The sequence below is a fragment of the Carcharodon carcharias genome, chromosome 10 (genome assembly GCF_017639515.1).
Source record: "Carcharodon carcharias isolate sCarCar2 chromosome 10, sCarCar2.pri, whole genome shotgun sequence".
NCBI classification, from domain to species: Eukaryota; Metazoa; Chordata; class Chondrichthyes; order Lamniformes; family Lamnidae; genus Carcharodon; species Carcharodon carcharias.
This window is the reverse complement of record NC_054476.1, coordinates 19,606,079-19,619,276: the sequence shown is the minus strand read 5'-3', so window position 1 is coordinate 19,619,276 and position 13,198 is coordinate 19,606,079. Positions and strand designations below refer to the sequence as shown.

The following is a 13,198-nucleotide window of genomic DNA, read 5'->3' as shown; positions in this document are numbered from 1 at the left end:
TTATGCTGGAACTGTATAAAACACTGGTTAGGCCGCAACTGGAGTACTGTGTGCAGTTCTGGTCACCACATTATGGGAAGGATGTGATTGAATTGGGGAGGGTGCAGAGGAGGTTCACTAGGATGCTGCCTGGGCTGGAGGGTATGAGCTATGAGGAAAGATTAGATAGACTGGGGTTGTTTTCCTTGGAGCAGCGAAGGTTAAGAGGGGACCTGATAGAGGTGTATAGGATTATGAGGGGCATAGATAGAGGGTGGATAGGAAAGCACTTTTTCCATTAGTAGAGGGATCAATAACCAGAGGACATAGATTTAAGGTAAGAAGTAGAAGGCTGAGAGGGGAGTTGAAGAGCAGTGGAAGCCTGGAAATCACTGCCTGAAAGGGTGGTTGAGTCAGAAATTCTCCTAACAATAAAGAAGTAGGAGCCAAGCACTACAAAATGGGATTAGTGCACTCAGATCTTTGTTGACCAGTGTGGACATGATGGGCCAAATGGCCTCCTTCTGTGCTGTAAACGCCTGTGAGTCTATGAGAAGTCAAAGGACTTTTGGACGGCTTGAGGTATTTTAGGGCTCACCCACCCGGTCATGACCGGCCATAAAATTCCAGCCATTGGCCAGGCTTTTCTGGCCCCGTCGTGGCGGGCCACAGCGGGGGAGTGGATGATCCAGGTGGGCGGGGCTGGAAAACCCCGCCCTGTGCTCCCAGTCCAATGTGACTCTTCTTCAGAACCTCAGAGTGATTCAGGCCCTGAGGAAGAGTCATGTCGGATTGGAAAGGTTAACTCTGCTTCTTTCTCGGCGGATACCGTCAGAGCTGCTGAGTTTTTCCTAAACAAAAACAGAATTGACTGGAAAAACTCAGCAGGTCTGGCAGCATCGGCGGAGAAGAAGAGTTGACGTTTCGAGTCCTCATGACCCTTCAGCAGAACTAGTTTTTCCTACACTTTCTGTTTTTATTATTATTGCCTATGAATCTCTTTGGGACGTTTCTGAGAAAGGTGACAAGATGTGTGTTCCATTAAATCAAGCAGGCTATGTTATTTTAAGTTTATGATTTCAGAAAAAAAAACTAATTGTGGTAACTTTCTCCCGGGAATGTGTATCAGGCCATTGTATCTATCTGGGTTAAGTTGAAGAGTTTCCTATGGCCTACCTGATTACCCACTCCCTGTCACACCGGCCACTTCAGGGCTGCCTTTGGTTATGAGATTCCCCGAAGCAAAACAGTGAAAAATATCTCTGACAGACACAACTTCTATCTTTTTAAACGCATCTCATAATATCTACTTTTTAATTGGTATTATACAAAACGTTTATAATATAAACATTGTGCACCTATACACTGCAGAATGCAAAATAAAAACTTTCTTTATAAGTTATGACCTCAAAAGTCTACATTTTCAAGTTAAGTCATTAAAAAGTTTGCAAACTTTTAATTAAAATCTAATCAAACTATACGTATAGTCATTCATAATAATCTTGGTATAAAATATTCATACAACTCGCATAATTTGTACAAAAAAAAACTGTGTACAGATTACTGAAGCTGTGCACAGACAGCAGCCTCGGGCACGTAAAGATTCGGATTTCCCCCCTCCCACTTTGCAACCAATGAAAAAGTCCATTCGCAAAATGATCTGGAGGAGATAAGTTTATGAAACGGTTATTTCTTCCTCTTCCTCTGAGAAATACGTGTGCTGGCCAGTGTGTTGGTGTGACAGGAGGCGAAGGTGTGTGTCCATGCTGTCCAGGCTCTTGTAGTCTGGCGACTGACATATGGAAGATTTGGGACTGTCCCTGCCTCCCGTCTCCTCCTCGTCCCCTGAGTGGAGCCTGCAGGGTGACTTCTTGCCCACGTCGCTGAGGTCCGGGTGAGGGTTTAACTTCGTGGGTAACGTCTGCTCCCGACAGCCGCCAGCGGAGAGCAGCTCCCTTTCTTTAGAATTCCTCCATTTCATTCTTCTGTTCTGAAACCAAATCTTCACCTGTTTTAAAAAAGCGGTAAAGTTTGTTTTAAGATACTTCGGGAAAGGTGAGATGATTAGATGATCAAACGAGTTACACGCGACTGAAGGAGGGGGAGGGGGAGAGAGAGGGCACCCGACAGGTTTCACGAGGAGTGTGAATGTTACTGATAGAGAGAATGTCGACTGTAAATCACCTGGGAATCTTTCAGTCCCAATTTGGCTGCCAGTTTGCGTCGGTCTGGCTTGCTGATGTACTTCTGTTTCTGAAACATCTTCTCCAAAGCTTTCCGCTGCACATCCGAGAAAACAGCCCGGCGGAGCATCCCTCTCCTGGGCTTGCCCCGAGCGGCGAGTGGCCAAGAGAATGTACCAGGGATGGGGACCACGGAGGAGGAGGCTGAGGAGGAACATAGGAATTGTTTTACTTCAGTGAGGAAGATTGGGAAAACATCTGGGATATAATCCCTTGGGGAGCTAGGCGCAACAATTCGATTAAAAGTTTGCATTATGCACCTCAAAGATTATAAACGTCCAGTGAGCCCATATATACTTCAAACTTAATCCTGGTAACAGGTTTTAAGTAATTCCAAACTGGAGTTACGTTGCACCTTATCTCTAAATTAGACCCTTGAGTTGCATACTGGAAAATAAATTCACTGGCACGCGTTTTGTGTGAATTCAGCGAGGAATAGCTGATGAACTTATATTGAGCACTTTCGCTGGTTTCAAATGGTGTTGGTGTGACTTTTTTTTAAAAAAAAGGGAGAGTTTCTCCTTCTGATAGCTAATAGCAGACAGAAATTCTAATGAAGCGTGAATGGTAATTGTGTAGTAATGAACTAACAGAAAAAGACTGAGGACAGGCCGCTAAAGCCATATATTATTGGAACAAAAGAAATTTACACATTCACAATCTTAAACGAACTGCATGCCAAGATCATTGTGCGAATACTGATTACTGCGGGCCATTTTTCCCCCTCTCAAAACATTTTCATTAAATGGAGATGAAAAGCTATTTAAAAAGCTCAAACACTCCTAGTTGTGTTTTTTTTTAAAACGTCTAGCTTGTGAATGAAGGCGGCGAAAGTCCAACAGTTTGAACGAAGCTTCGTTTGGTAACGTTAAGCTGTGTGAGACATGTCAATTAAATGTGGAAGCTGTCAGGGGCTAGTGAAATGGAAATGCTATATCGGACAAAAAAAGGAGGATGCTGTTTAATGAGAAGCAGAATAATTACATCAGATATTTCGAACTATTTCCTCTGGGAATTCCAGTTGAGTGGGCAATATAAGTAGGCAAGAAATTGGATAAGTACATGGTTTGAAACTAGAGTACGGGGTGAATAAATTATTAGTTCAAAACTTTAACATGACTTTGAACAAGTGAAAAACTAGCACTTTTGAACACGAATTTGATTCAATTTGTCGAACTGGGTGAGCCATGAAAATGCTAAATCTCATCTTCCCATGAATGTTTAGTCTTGCTGCAAAAAGTTATTTTGCTGTTACTCTGCCAATCTGAATATGAATCAGTTGAATAGAAAGCAGTCGTTCACTCCGATGCATTTAGATTCTAATGGGTGACTGTTTTGTGAGTCTTCCGGGCTCTGCACTTCTGTGCGGCAGTGAACTGAATCTTTGGCTACTTGTTAATAGGAGACTCCTGTGTCGGCGATATAGTCAGGCACTGGTAAATGTAAAAAAATGACTCTCCACAGCCTGGGGGTGGTGGTGGTGGTGGTGGGAGGGGGGGGGGGGCGGTGTGGGGGGTGGCTGTGAGGAGGTTTTGGGGGGGGGAGGGGGGTGTGTGGGGAGGTTGGGAGAAGGGGGGGAGGTGGAGATGGAAAGCTCTCTGGTGCTGAGACTGCGTGTGGTTGCTCAAAATGAAGCAGCGATTGGTCATGGTCCTCAAAGCTTTGTTAGGAATCATTGGTGAACTGCAGCGCTCTGTGGGAAAACTGCAGCCGTGAAGAGAAGCCAGCAGCCCCTCTGAGAATGGACCCGCCTCGAACTTAGTGCGTGACAATTCGTGCTAATTTGTAGATCATGGAATCAGAGCAGAATGTCAACCGTCACTGCATGTGCTAAATAGGGCATCAAATAACCGAGACTGATTCCGAACCGTTGTACTTCTAACAACCTCTGAACTACACTCTAACCCCCGGGACGGGCTGCAAAATATTGATTAAATATGCGTGAAGCGAGAGGACCACGGGCAGCAGTGGAGGGAGGGAGGGAGGGGGGGGGGGGGGGGGGGGGGGGGTGGGGGGGAAATCACAGGAGGCTCACCTGGCAAGTACGAGGAGCGGAGGAAGGGTTGGAAGGAGCCTTCAAAGTAAGGGAAGCAGAAGGCCTTCGGCGAAAGCCCTTGGATCAACGGGTGAGACGATTCTGCAAAATAACACAAGGAATAAAGTTTCAACCTCCGAGAACGTGTACTTTAATCACACACCCCTACTTAGCTCAAGACAAACAACTTAGCCACTGGGAAAGGACAAGCCCCACTTTATGAAACCTTTGGTATTATTTGGCTAATCTTAGACGTACTTACATGCCCTTCCCTCACTTAGATAACTTATAAATTATTTACATAAACACATATCATACAGACCTCTAGATAACCATATATTACTTAGGTCATCTTATATTGTATTTAAATGACAATGTGCTGTACTGAGGTAATCTTCTATTTTATTCAGATTACCAAATGCTGTATTAAGATATGCTCACTATTTAGATAGCAATAAACTGCATTTCAGGGCCCAAACACTGACACGGATTGACGATCCGTTGGCAAAGATTTCAGAAATCAGATGCATAAATCAATCAAGACCAGTTTTTTTTGTGGTGCTTTTACTTGAAATTGCTCTTATTGCGTTTGAAATGTTACAGAAAGGGGATAAACTGTCCTTACAAAATAGGGCGGGAGAATGAGTTAAAACTTCGACTACGATATGTAAACAATATTAGCATATGACCGCATTGTTCTTTTGATTGACACTGAGAGAGGACACTCACCGGTTCTTGGGGTTGATGAGAGTATAGCGTGGACGCCAAACTTTAGGTAATTGGAATCGTTGCTTGGAGAATTGGAGTTGTGTGGCGAGCATATTCCACTTGTGACAGAGCTGGCGATACTGACTTGTTCTGTTGTCACTGGGCTTGGGCTGGTCGTGGACCCGGAAGCTGGCGGAGAGAGGGTGGCGGACACAGATCGGGGCAGGTAGCTGGTGGGCCGACTGATCCTCAGCAGATCCTCCACCAGGAAGCTGGCCCCCATTGCATGGGAGGAAAACGCGGACTGTAAAGACTGGGGCAAAGTTAGAGTTGGGGTTGGCCGCAAGAGGCCCGGGTACATTGCTGAAGGAGCAATCACACTTGGGAACATCATTTCTGCAGAGGTGAGAGGGAGAAAGAGAGAAAGTTCCAATCAGTCCTGTTCGGCAGAGAGCTTTTTACCCCCCCCCCCCCTACTTTCCTTTCAGTAAGATCCAACTAGCAGCTCCAGCACTTTTCTACCATCGTCTCCTTCTGCCTGATGTGTTTTATAGTGGCCAGCCTCGGTAAGTCTTTTCATATGTGACAGCTCTCACAATGAAGTTCAACAAAGTTCTCCACATGAGCTTCTTTTACTCCGAGCTTCTGGCTCGCCGATTGGTCCATTAGAGCAATTTATGATTGGATTAGACTTCATAAGCAAGCAATCACAATGGAGCTTCAACAAAGAAGGTGTAGCCATTAATTCTGAATACTGACCGCCTCTTTTGAATACATTGCTGAAGGGTTTGAGCGGGTTTTGTTTGGGTGCGATACACACAGGCTAATTAAAAGACAATTTTCCAAGTTTCCAATGACATTTTCCTCGTTTGAAAAGAATTATGAAAAGAAAGCACTAAATTTATTTGCTACCCCCGCTGTGCCTACAAAACTGGCCAATAAATATTCATATCTTACACTATAATCTCCTTGTGAATGGTGCCTTGGGGTGGCAAGAGTGAGAAGTCTAAACTGCAGATTGTCCTTAACTAAGGGAAGTAAAATATTTATATATTTATATACAATTTTCAAGAAAAATATTATGAGCTAAAATATAATAAAATAGAGTTTGGATGGTTTATTCTTAACGGTCCAGCAAGCTTAATTGTCTTCTTCAATTGTCTTCTTGTTTGTCCTATTGTGTTCTACAAGTAAATAAACTAGTTAATGATTTAAAAGTGACACAGATAATCACAAAAGCAAAATTTAGGATACGGATAATATATCTTGCTTACATGTGGAGAAGGTACGATTTGATCCACCTATGGTGCTCTCTCCTCAAAACCAACCCAAGTAGTAACGCTGAAACTTCCGTACGAAAAAGTTGCCATACAAGACCAAAGAAAAATGGGTACAAAGCACTATATTAGAAAGTGTTAATTTACAACATATGGTAGAGGAGGACAATGCTTAATGTGTCCTATGTGTTTAAAGACATTTGACTAAACAGTTAATACTTTTTAAAAAGGCTTGCAGCCTTTCTGATAAAGAACAAAGCCTGCCTGTTGCATGATTCCAACATCGATCACATTGCTCTTCAGCGCCCGAACAGATGTGTCGAATATTATATTCTAGAAAAAGTCCTCTAATCTTTCAATATGCGGTGAAAGTGGGCAACAGCCATATTATCCTATTAACCGCGGTAAATGCATCAACTAACTGTCACCATCAGCTGTTTTTTTTATTTACTCAACACAATGCTTCAAAAATCGTATTAGCCGACTTTCAGCAGCTTTATTCCTGTAGAAAATACGTTTTTTTTCTCTCTCTCTCCCGCTGCACAGTGTTCTGCGTCAGCTGTAGATTATCCTCGTGTTCCTGTGTCAACGCAACAGACAAAAGTGCGTGCGTGGTTTAAACTCAGTGAGGGACAAAAAAATGCGACTGAACTTCAGCAATGGAGTTCAGAAGAGATATTAATTTAATTTTAAAGTAGATAAAACCCGTTTGCAAGATGACTGCAGTCAATTTAACGATCGAAAGTTATGTGGATATTGTTTAAATTGAATACGTGATTAGATCTCCAGCCACGTTATACATTTCGGATCATGTTGTCACTCTGTGCAAAATATATACTGGAGAAGCTGTACTGAAGCACAAATCGGTTTGGTTGTGAGTGAAGTACTGAGGTTTTAAGCGCTGGCATCAGGAAACCTGAGAGACGATTTGCAAAAAAAAAGAGGAAAATTCAACATTCAAGACTTCTAAACATTGAATGTGAATTATCTGCCACAAAAAATTAAAATGCCTAATCTGGAAAGTAGCGGGCGAATTTCGGTTCGTTTTGACCCCCCCCCCCCCCTCCAAAAAAAGCGTTCTCATCAAATGGCACTTGTAGGCGGTTTGGGATGGTTAACAGGTAAATTGCAAACTCCCTGTTGTGCAACCTAATGCTGTGAACTGCCCGTCGACAGACATCTCTCGGGCATGCATCGAAATAGTTTCAGGAAATGTTGCTTCTTACGCAACTTAAAGCCTTTCATTGGCTAAACTTGATCTGTATGTCCTTTAACGAAGCATTTTGGATACACCATATGCAGTACTCCTATCTGAGTGCATTGCATTTTGCCAGGTATAAACGGGCCTTGTCGCATTACCAAACACGTCGTAAATTACTCGAGTAAACCTTTCTACCTGAAAATAACAACGGTTATTTCCTGAAACTATTTCGATGCATGCCTGAGAGATGTCTGTCGACTGGCAGTTCACAGCATTAGGTTGCACAACAGGGAGTTTGCAATTTACCTGTTAACCATCCCAAACCGCCTACAAGTGCCATTTGATGAGAACACTTGCTATTTTAACTAATTGTGGATGCGAATGTGGGAGAGAGACGAGGGTTCTTGAAGCATTCATTTTTTTTCTCTAAATTCACCAAAATTGTTAGCTTTTTGTAAGGCAACTGACACTTGAATTAGTCACGCCAATTCTGTAAAAAAACTTTCTGATAAAAGTACGTAGAAAAGAGAAAATGCATAAATGAGATTCTCATGGCCTAAGTCTAAAATGCTTCGATAAGCAAACAGTTGACAGACACCCAGGATTAGATTGATAATGTGAGAGCGATGCGGTAAAATGCATTTTATGCCAATTAAACGATTGATGGTCTATGCCAATGATCTCTAAACGTCAGCGGGTGGATTGGGGCAGAACATTAGCTCAGGACCTCAGAGACGACATAACGATTGAATTGAATCCTTCATGTAGTAAAATATAACGTACTCGAAGCTGGAGACCCCCCCGCGCCCCCCCCCCCCCCCCCAAAAAAATATGTCCGATTGATTGCCCAAAAGGCATCTGGGGAAATGGCGTGGGTTCGCCGCTTAAGATCAACCCTTTTGCTGCAGTTGCCTGATAGTTTTGTTTTCCAGTGATTATTAGGTCTATTGGGTTGATTTACTCCGCATTATACCTATAAATTGGGCAGTTGTGCCTGTGTATAGGACAACTGCTGGCAGTTTTCTTTGCACTAAATCAGGATAACGACATTGACTGGGAGGTTGGGTCAAACCCATGCTGGGACACACGTGGATGTCGTTGCTTTCGATAAGGGCTGTGCCACACTCTTGACACTACTTGCAAAACAAAAAATTTCTGAACCGCACTAAGAAAAAAAGAGAACCAAACAAGCATTCAAAGTAAAATAAAGCATAAGCAGCAATGAAATTTGACTGAGAGATTTATTTTCGACAGATTTTTGAAGGATCTCTTTAGAAGTCCGTGGTCCCTGATAAGATCTGTGACTAATGTTGTTTGACCTATGCTCGTCCTTTTTGTGCTTTCTGCCATTCATGTTGACGGTAGTTATCTCCATTTTTTTTAAAGTCACTCAGTTTCTTTGTAAGGCTGAACAGGGATTTTTTTTTTTTAAAAAAGATAGAAGAATTTACGGAAGAAAAGTTTTCTTCAGCTTGTGATTCAAAAATCCAATCCAAGAGCTTTTATCCCCATGAAATTGTCTGGCAGGCGTATGGTCGAGGCAGGAACACTAGCACCGTCTATTTACGCGCGCGCGCGCACACACACACACACACACACATACCACACTGGAAACGTTTTTTTAAAGCTGCATCATTCACCAAACGCACTTAAAATATCATCATTTAATAATAAATCACCTTTGCAGCAAACCGTGACCAAGCTGTTAGATGAAAAGTATATTAGAACTGCTGGTCTTTCCGAGTTTAGCAAAGAGATCTTCTGGCAAGGACGCTCAACAACTTATATATATATATATATATCTGCAGAAACCTCTACATAAACTGGATGTTACCAGACCCAGTGAACGTGCAGCGACTAAATAAGTTTACTCCACAACTATTGTCATCTAGAATGTCACCCACTGTTATCAATGGTTCAGACGGTGTGAATGTGTTCCTGCTTTAATTTGGTCTAAATTAAGGCCCAGCTGAAGGTATATATAAAAACCAAACCATTTTCAGATTACCGAGTGAAGGGGGTCCCTTGAAAACTGTCATTTCTCGATCCAGTTAGTTAACACTCACCAGACTTCGCATTCGACCATCCAAAATGTTTCAACCGTGGCTCCAGACCCACCCACAGTGCTCCCAATTCCTTTCCTCCACTTATTTTATGAAATCTGCTGTATGCTTGCTCCCTTCCATAAAAAAAGAAAGATTTTATGTCGAAATGTATTTGATAAATTCGGAATTAATCCTAAAGCGATGACGGGCGATGAAACTCAATTATAGATCATAAACTAATCCATTTTCAAGGCCCCTTTGGGGTTGTTTTACAGCTTGTTGCCAAATGAGTGCTTTTCAGTCGTTGCAAATTAAATGAGACGGTCCCCGTAGCTGTTATAAAATAGTTCTATAATTCGCGGGACAGGTAAGTTATGGTCTGGGAGTCTCGGGGAGGAGGATGCAAATTGACCTCACAGAAGCCTGTTTTAATCGTATCCATTGTACCCTCTTTCAATAATTCTAAATGACTAAAATCGGGCTAAGAAAATATTCGCTAGCAGTTTTAGCCGATTCTAGCTGGAAACGCCAGCGAAGTCTGCATTTGCTCTGACGAATGCCCTTTAAGGAACCCCTCATGCTCCCAAAGAGCTGGTTTTCTACAGTATTTGGGACTGGCTCGCATTTTTGCAATGACAGGGTAAAGACACCAGCTCTGCGATTGATGCATCAACGTGAGATGATGACCGATCTGCCAATGATGGCTGATCAGCAACCCGAGAAGACATATTCCTCCAGAGATGAGACACACAAAGGGAAACCCTGTGTAAAGGGTTTCACAAAGTGGCCTCTCCTCCCAGAATAAATAAGCCCGACCCACGGAAAGGGTCCATCTTTAGATCATCCCATCTGCACTTGGAAGAACTTTCAAACAATCTCAAATTTAAAAAGAAAAAAATGTTCTTATGGAGACTGTCACTCAATTACGTTCATTCCTCTTGACCATAAACGGGATCCTACTTGTCAACTTTTGAGGTTTTTTTCTCTCTCTTTAAATGAAAGCTCATTTTGTGTGTGAGTAGCATGTGAAAATTCTCGGGGTGATTTGATGCAGCGAGCTGAGGTGGGGTCTCAGCAATACAACAAAAGTGTGGGACTTGCTACCTTGCAGCTTTGCCAAATTACGCAGGCGTCTATCCGCTGCTCTCTCGTTAAGATCCCGCAATTTTTTCTTTTGCGCCAAAACAGTTAACCACCTGTCAGGCTGGGGCACAATAAGTGCGGCCAAAAGAGCTTTCCATGCATGTGTAATATATTTGTTCACCCATTCACTTAATGAAGCTGATAAATGTGAAGCAAACAATCGTCGAGTTAATCTATTTAGTAAAATGTTTTAAGAATTTCAGGCGATGTTAAGAAGGTAGTGTTGCCCACATTTTCATTCAAATGCGCCGTCCCCGTGCTTTGCCTTTCAGTGCCAAAGGACAACATTCTTGCGAATATAATTTATTATAAATGTGCTTTTAATGGGTTTAATTCGCCCGGCCAGCTGTTTTGCGCTATTTCGTAAGCAGAAAACAAACGTAGATGGATGGAAAGCTAGTTAAAATTAGTTTCGGTCACTGGGGCTAAGCCATATTTCCTGCAAACCATCTGCTTGATTGACACAATAGAAGGATTTTCAGAGGAATAGAATACAAGCTGAGAGTCCAACAGTTAGTATTTTCTGCATTTCTTTGTGAAGGTAAAGACCGCTAGCTGTCCTCATCTCTACCTTTCTGCCACTGCTCCGGTCGCAGGGAAGGTGGTGAATAACAGTACAGTATTACTGATTATTCCCTCCCCCCACCCCCGCCACCCCCCCCCCCCCACCTCCCCTCAACTACACACACCCTAGCACTTTTATTACCATTACTGGATATTTAGATTTCAGATCTTTTTGCAAGGCTGACATTAATAGCGACACAGTCCTAATAAATCTCCAAGTACCGGACCACATTAGAAAACGTAACCTGTACCAATGGCAATGTATGATATATGGCCACTGACACGCGAAATGGCTGCACCGGTTACGTCACCGCGAGATTGAGAGCCTTTTAAAAAAATGTTACAGGGCAACTACTTGATATGCAGACGGTACCTGACGGAAATAGATCGGGGGAAATTTGTGGTTATGTAGCAACGTAATGGGTGCAAAGAGAAAAAGGCAATAGTTACATCTTTAATGCAGGAAATGATTAGCAGCACCGAGTTGTTGCGTCTGCTTTGTATCTGTTTTGTACATAGTAGGTATTTGCAAATAGAAAGGCTTTGCATTTATAGAGCGCCATTCACGACCTCAGGTAGTTGGAGACTAGCCACTGTTCCCTTGTATGAAGGGCAAGGTCTGCCAACCAGCCAATGGCCAGATAATCTGTTCCAGTGATGTTGGGTGAGGGCAATGGCAAGGCTTCTGTGAAATTAATCTTCAGGAAACTTCCTGAATCTCTCCCCGAACCCCGTGGGATCTTTTTAATGTCCATCCGAACCGGCAAGGCAGCCTTCACCACCACCACCACCCCCACCCCCCCCCCCAACCAAGACGACCCCTCTGACAGTGCAACGCTCCTTGCTACACTGTGGTGCTTCAAGCATCAACTTTGGGCTCAACTCCCTGGATCGGGATTTGAAGCCCAAAGGATGTCAAGCTGCCGTGTTCTGGAACTGCTCAGTCACTTTCACGTCAGGATATTGCTGGGCCGAGCGTTTTCACTGCCTCCCACGTTGATTAGGCCACTTTAAGTAGCAACGCGAAACATGAAACTGAAGGTCAAACAGCGACACCCGAGATCTCTCGAATGCAAACGCCGCTTTAATCTTCCACAAGGTGATTGAACGGGAACTGCTCTTTGAACTCAAAAGCGCAGAGGACTCACCAAAAACTGACCAGCCTCAATTCTCCAGGAAGACATTCGAAAACACCGGCTGAGATGGATAGATTTCTTTCGTTAGGCACAGGGCACTAAAGGAATCTCGAACCGGGGCTGGTGCATGAAGTTAAGATACAGATCAGTCATGATCTAAGCGAATGGAGGAAGGGACTGGAGGGGCTGAATGGCCTGCTCTATCCCTCAGTGCCTAACAATCTGAGTTCCGCTTCCGAGTTGGCGATTTGGGGAATATGTTTCCCAGAGGCACCACAAGACGGCAACATAATATGGTTAAAGGAATCACTTGGCGGGACTGTGACTGTACACACGCCCATGAGAAGGAATTTGCGATTGTATGTTTATAGAAATGTGGAATATCGCAACATGTCAAATATCAGGCTGAAAGAGCAACTCTACTTGGCGTCTTTCTCTACATTCTCAGAACAAATCAAGTCCAGAATAATGTAACACTTGTTAGAGAAACTGGGTGGATGTCAAATTAACCATGGGCCAATTTCCGTTCACACCGTCGGTAATTTATAAAGAGCTCCCCCTCCCACCATCCCCCCCCTCCCCCACCCCCATCACCCCAACTGCAGCCAAGATTATTTTGCGACTAAAATAAGCCTTTCTCCATTTGTGTGAACTCCGAATTCCACGGCCAGAAGACTTTCTGCCTGAAACAACAAAAATCCCCTGGCCTTAAACTCTAGTCTGTTCATTAAGCCACGCTTTCTTTCTGTGCCAACCTCCCAGCTCCTCGGGGCTTTTACAGGGGCAGGCTGAGCATTTCCATTGGGAAAAGAACTCTGAAACTCTGCTGATCTGCAGGTTTCCTTTACGTGTGACGCTCGCGGGGAA

The 13,198-nt window shown here is 43.4% G+C and overlaps 1 protein-coding gene across 1 annotated transcript; it reads right to left on the bottom strand.

The window, feature by feature from the left end:
• Positions 1-1,317: 1,317 nt before the first annotated feature.
• On the bottom strand, positions 1,318-12,522 carry LOC121283519 (homeobox protein DBX1-like). The gene is made up of 5 exons (XM_041198192.1): positions 12,344-12,522; positions 4,987-5,361; positions 4,258-4,359; positions 2,164-2,366; positions 1,318-1,987 (listed from the first exon to the last, which is right to left on the bottom strand). The coding sequence occupies exons 2-5, from the start codon at positions 5,357-5,359 to the stop codon at positions 1,655-1,657; spliced, it is 1,011 nt and encodes a 336-aa protein (XP_041054126.1). The 5' UTR covers positions 5,360-5,361; positions 12,344-12,522; the 3' UTR covers positions 1,318-1,654.
• Between the last annotated feature and the right edge of the window lie 676 nt (positions 12,523-13,198).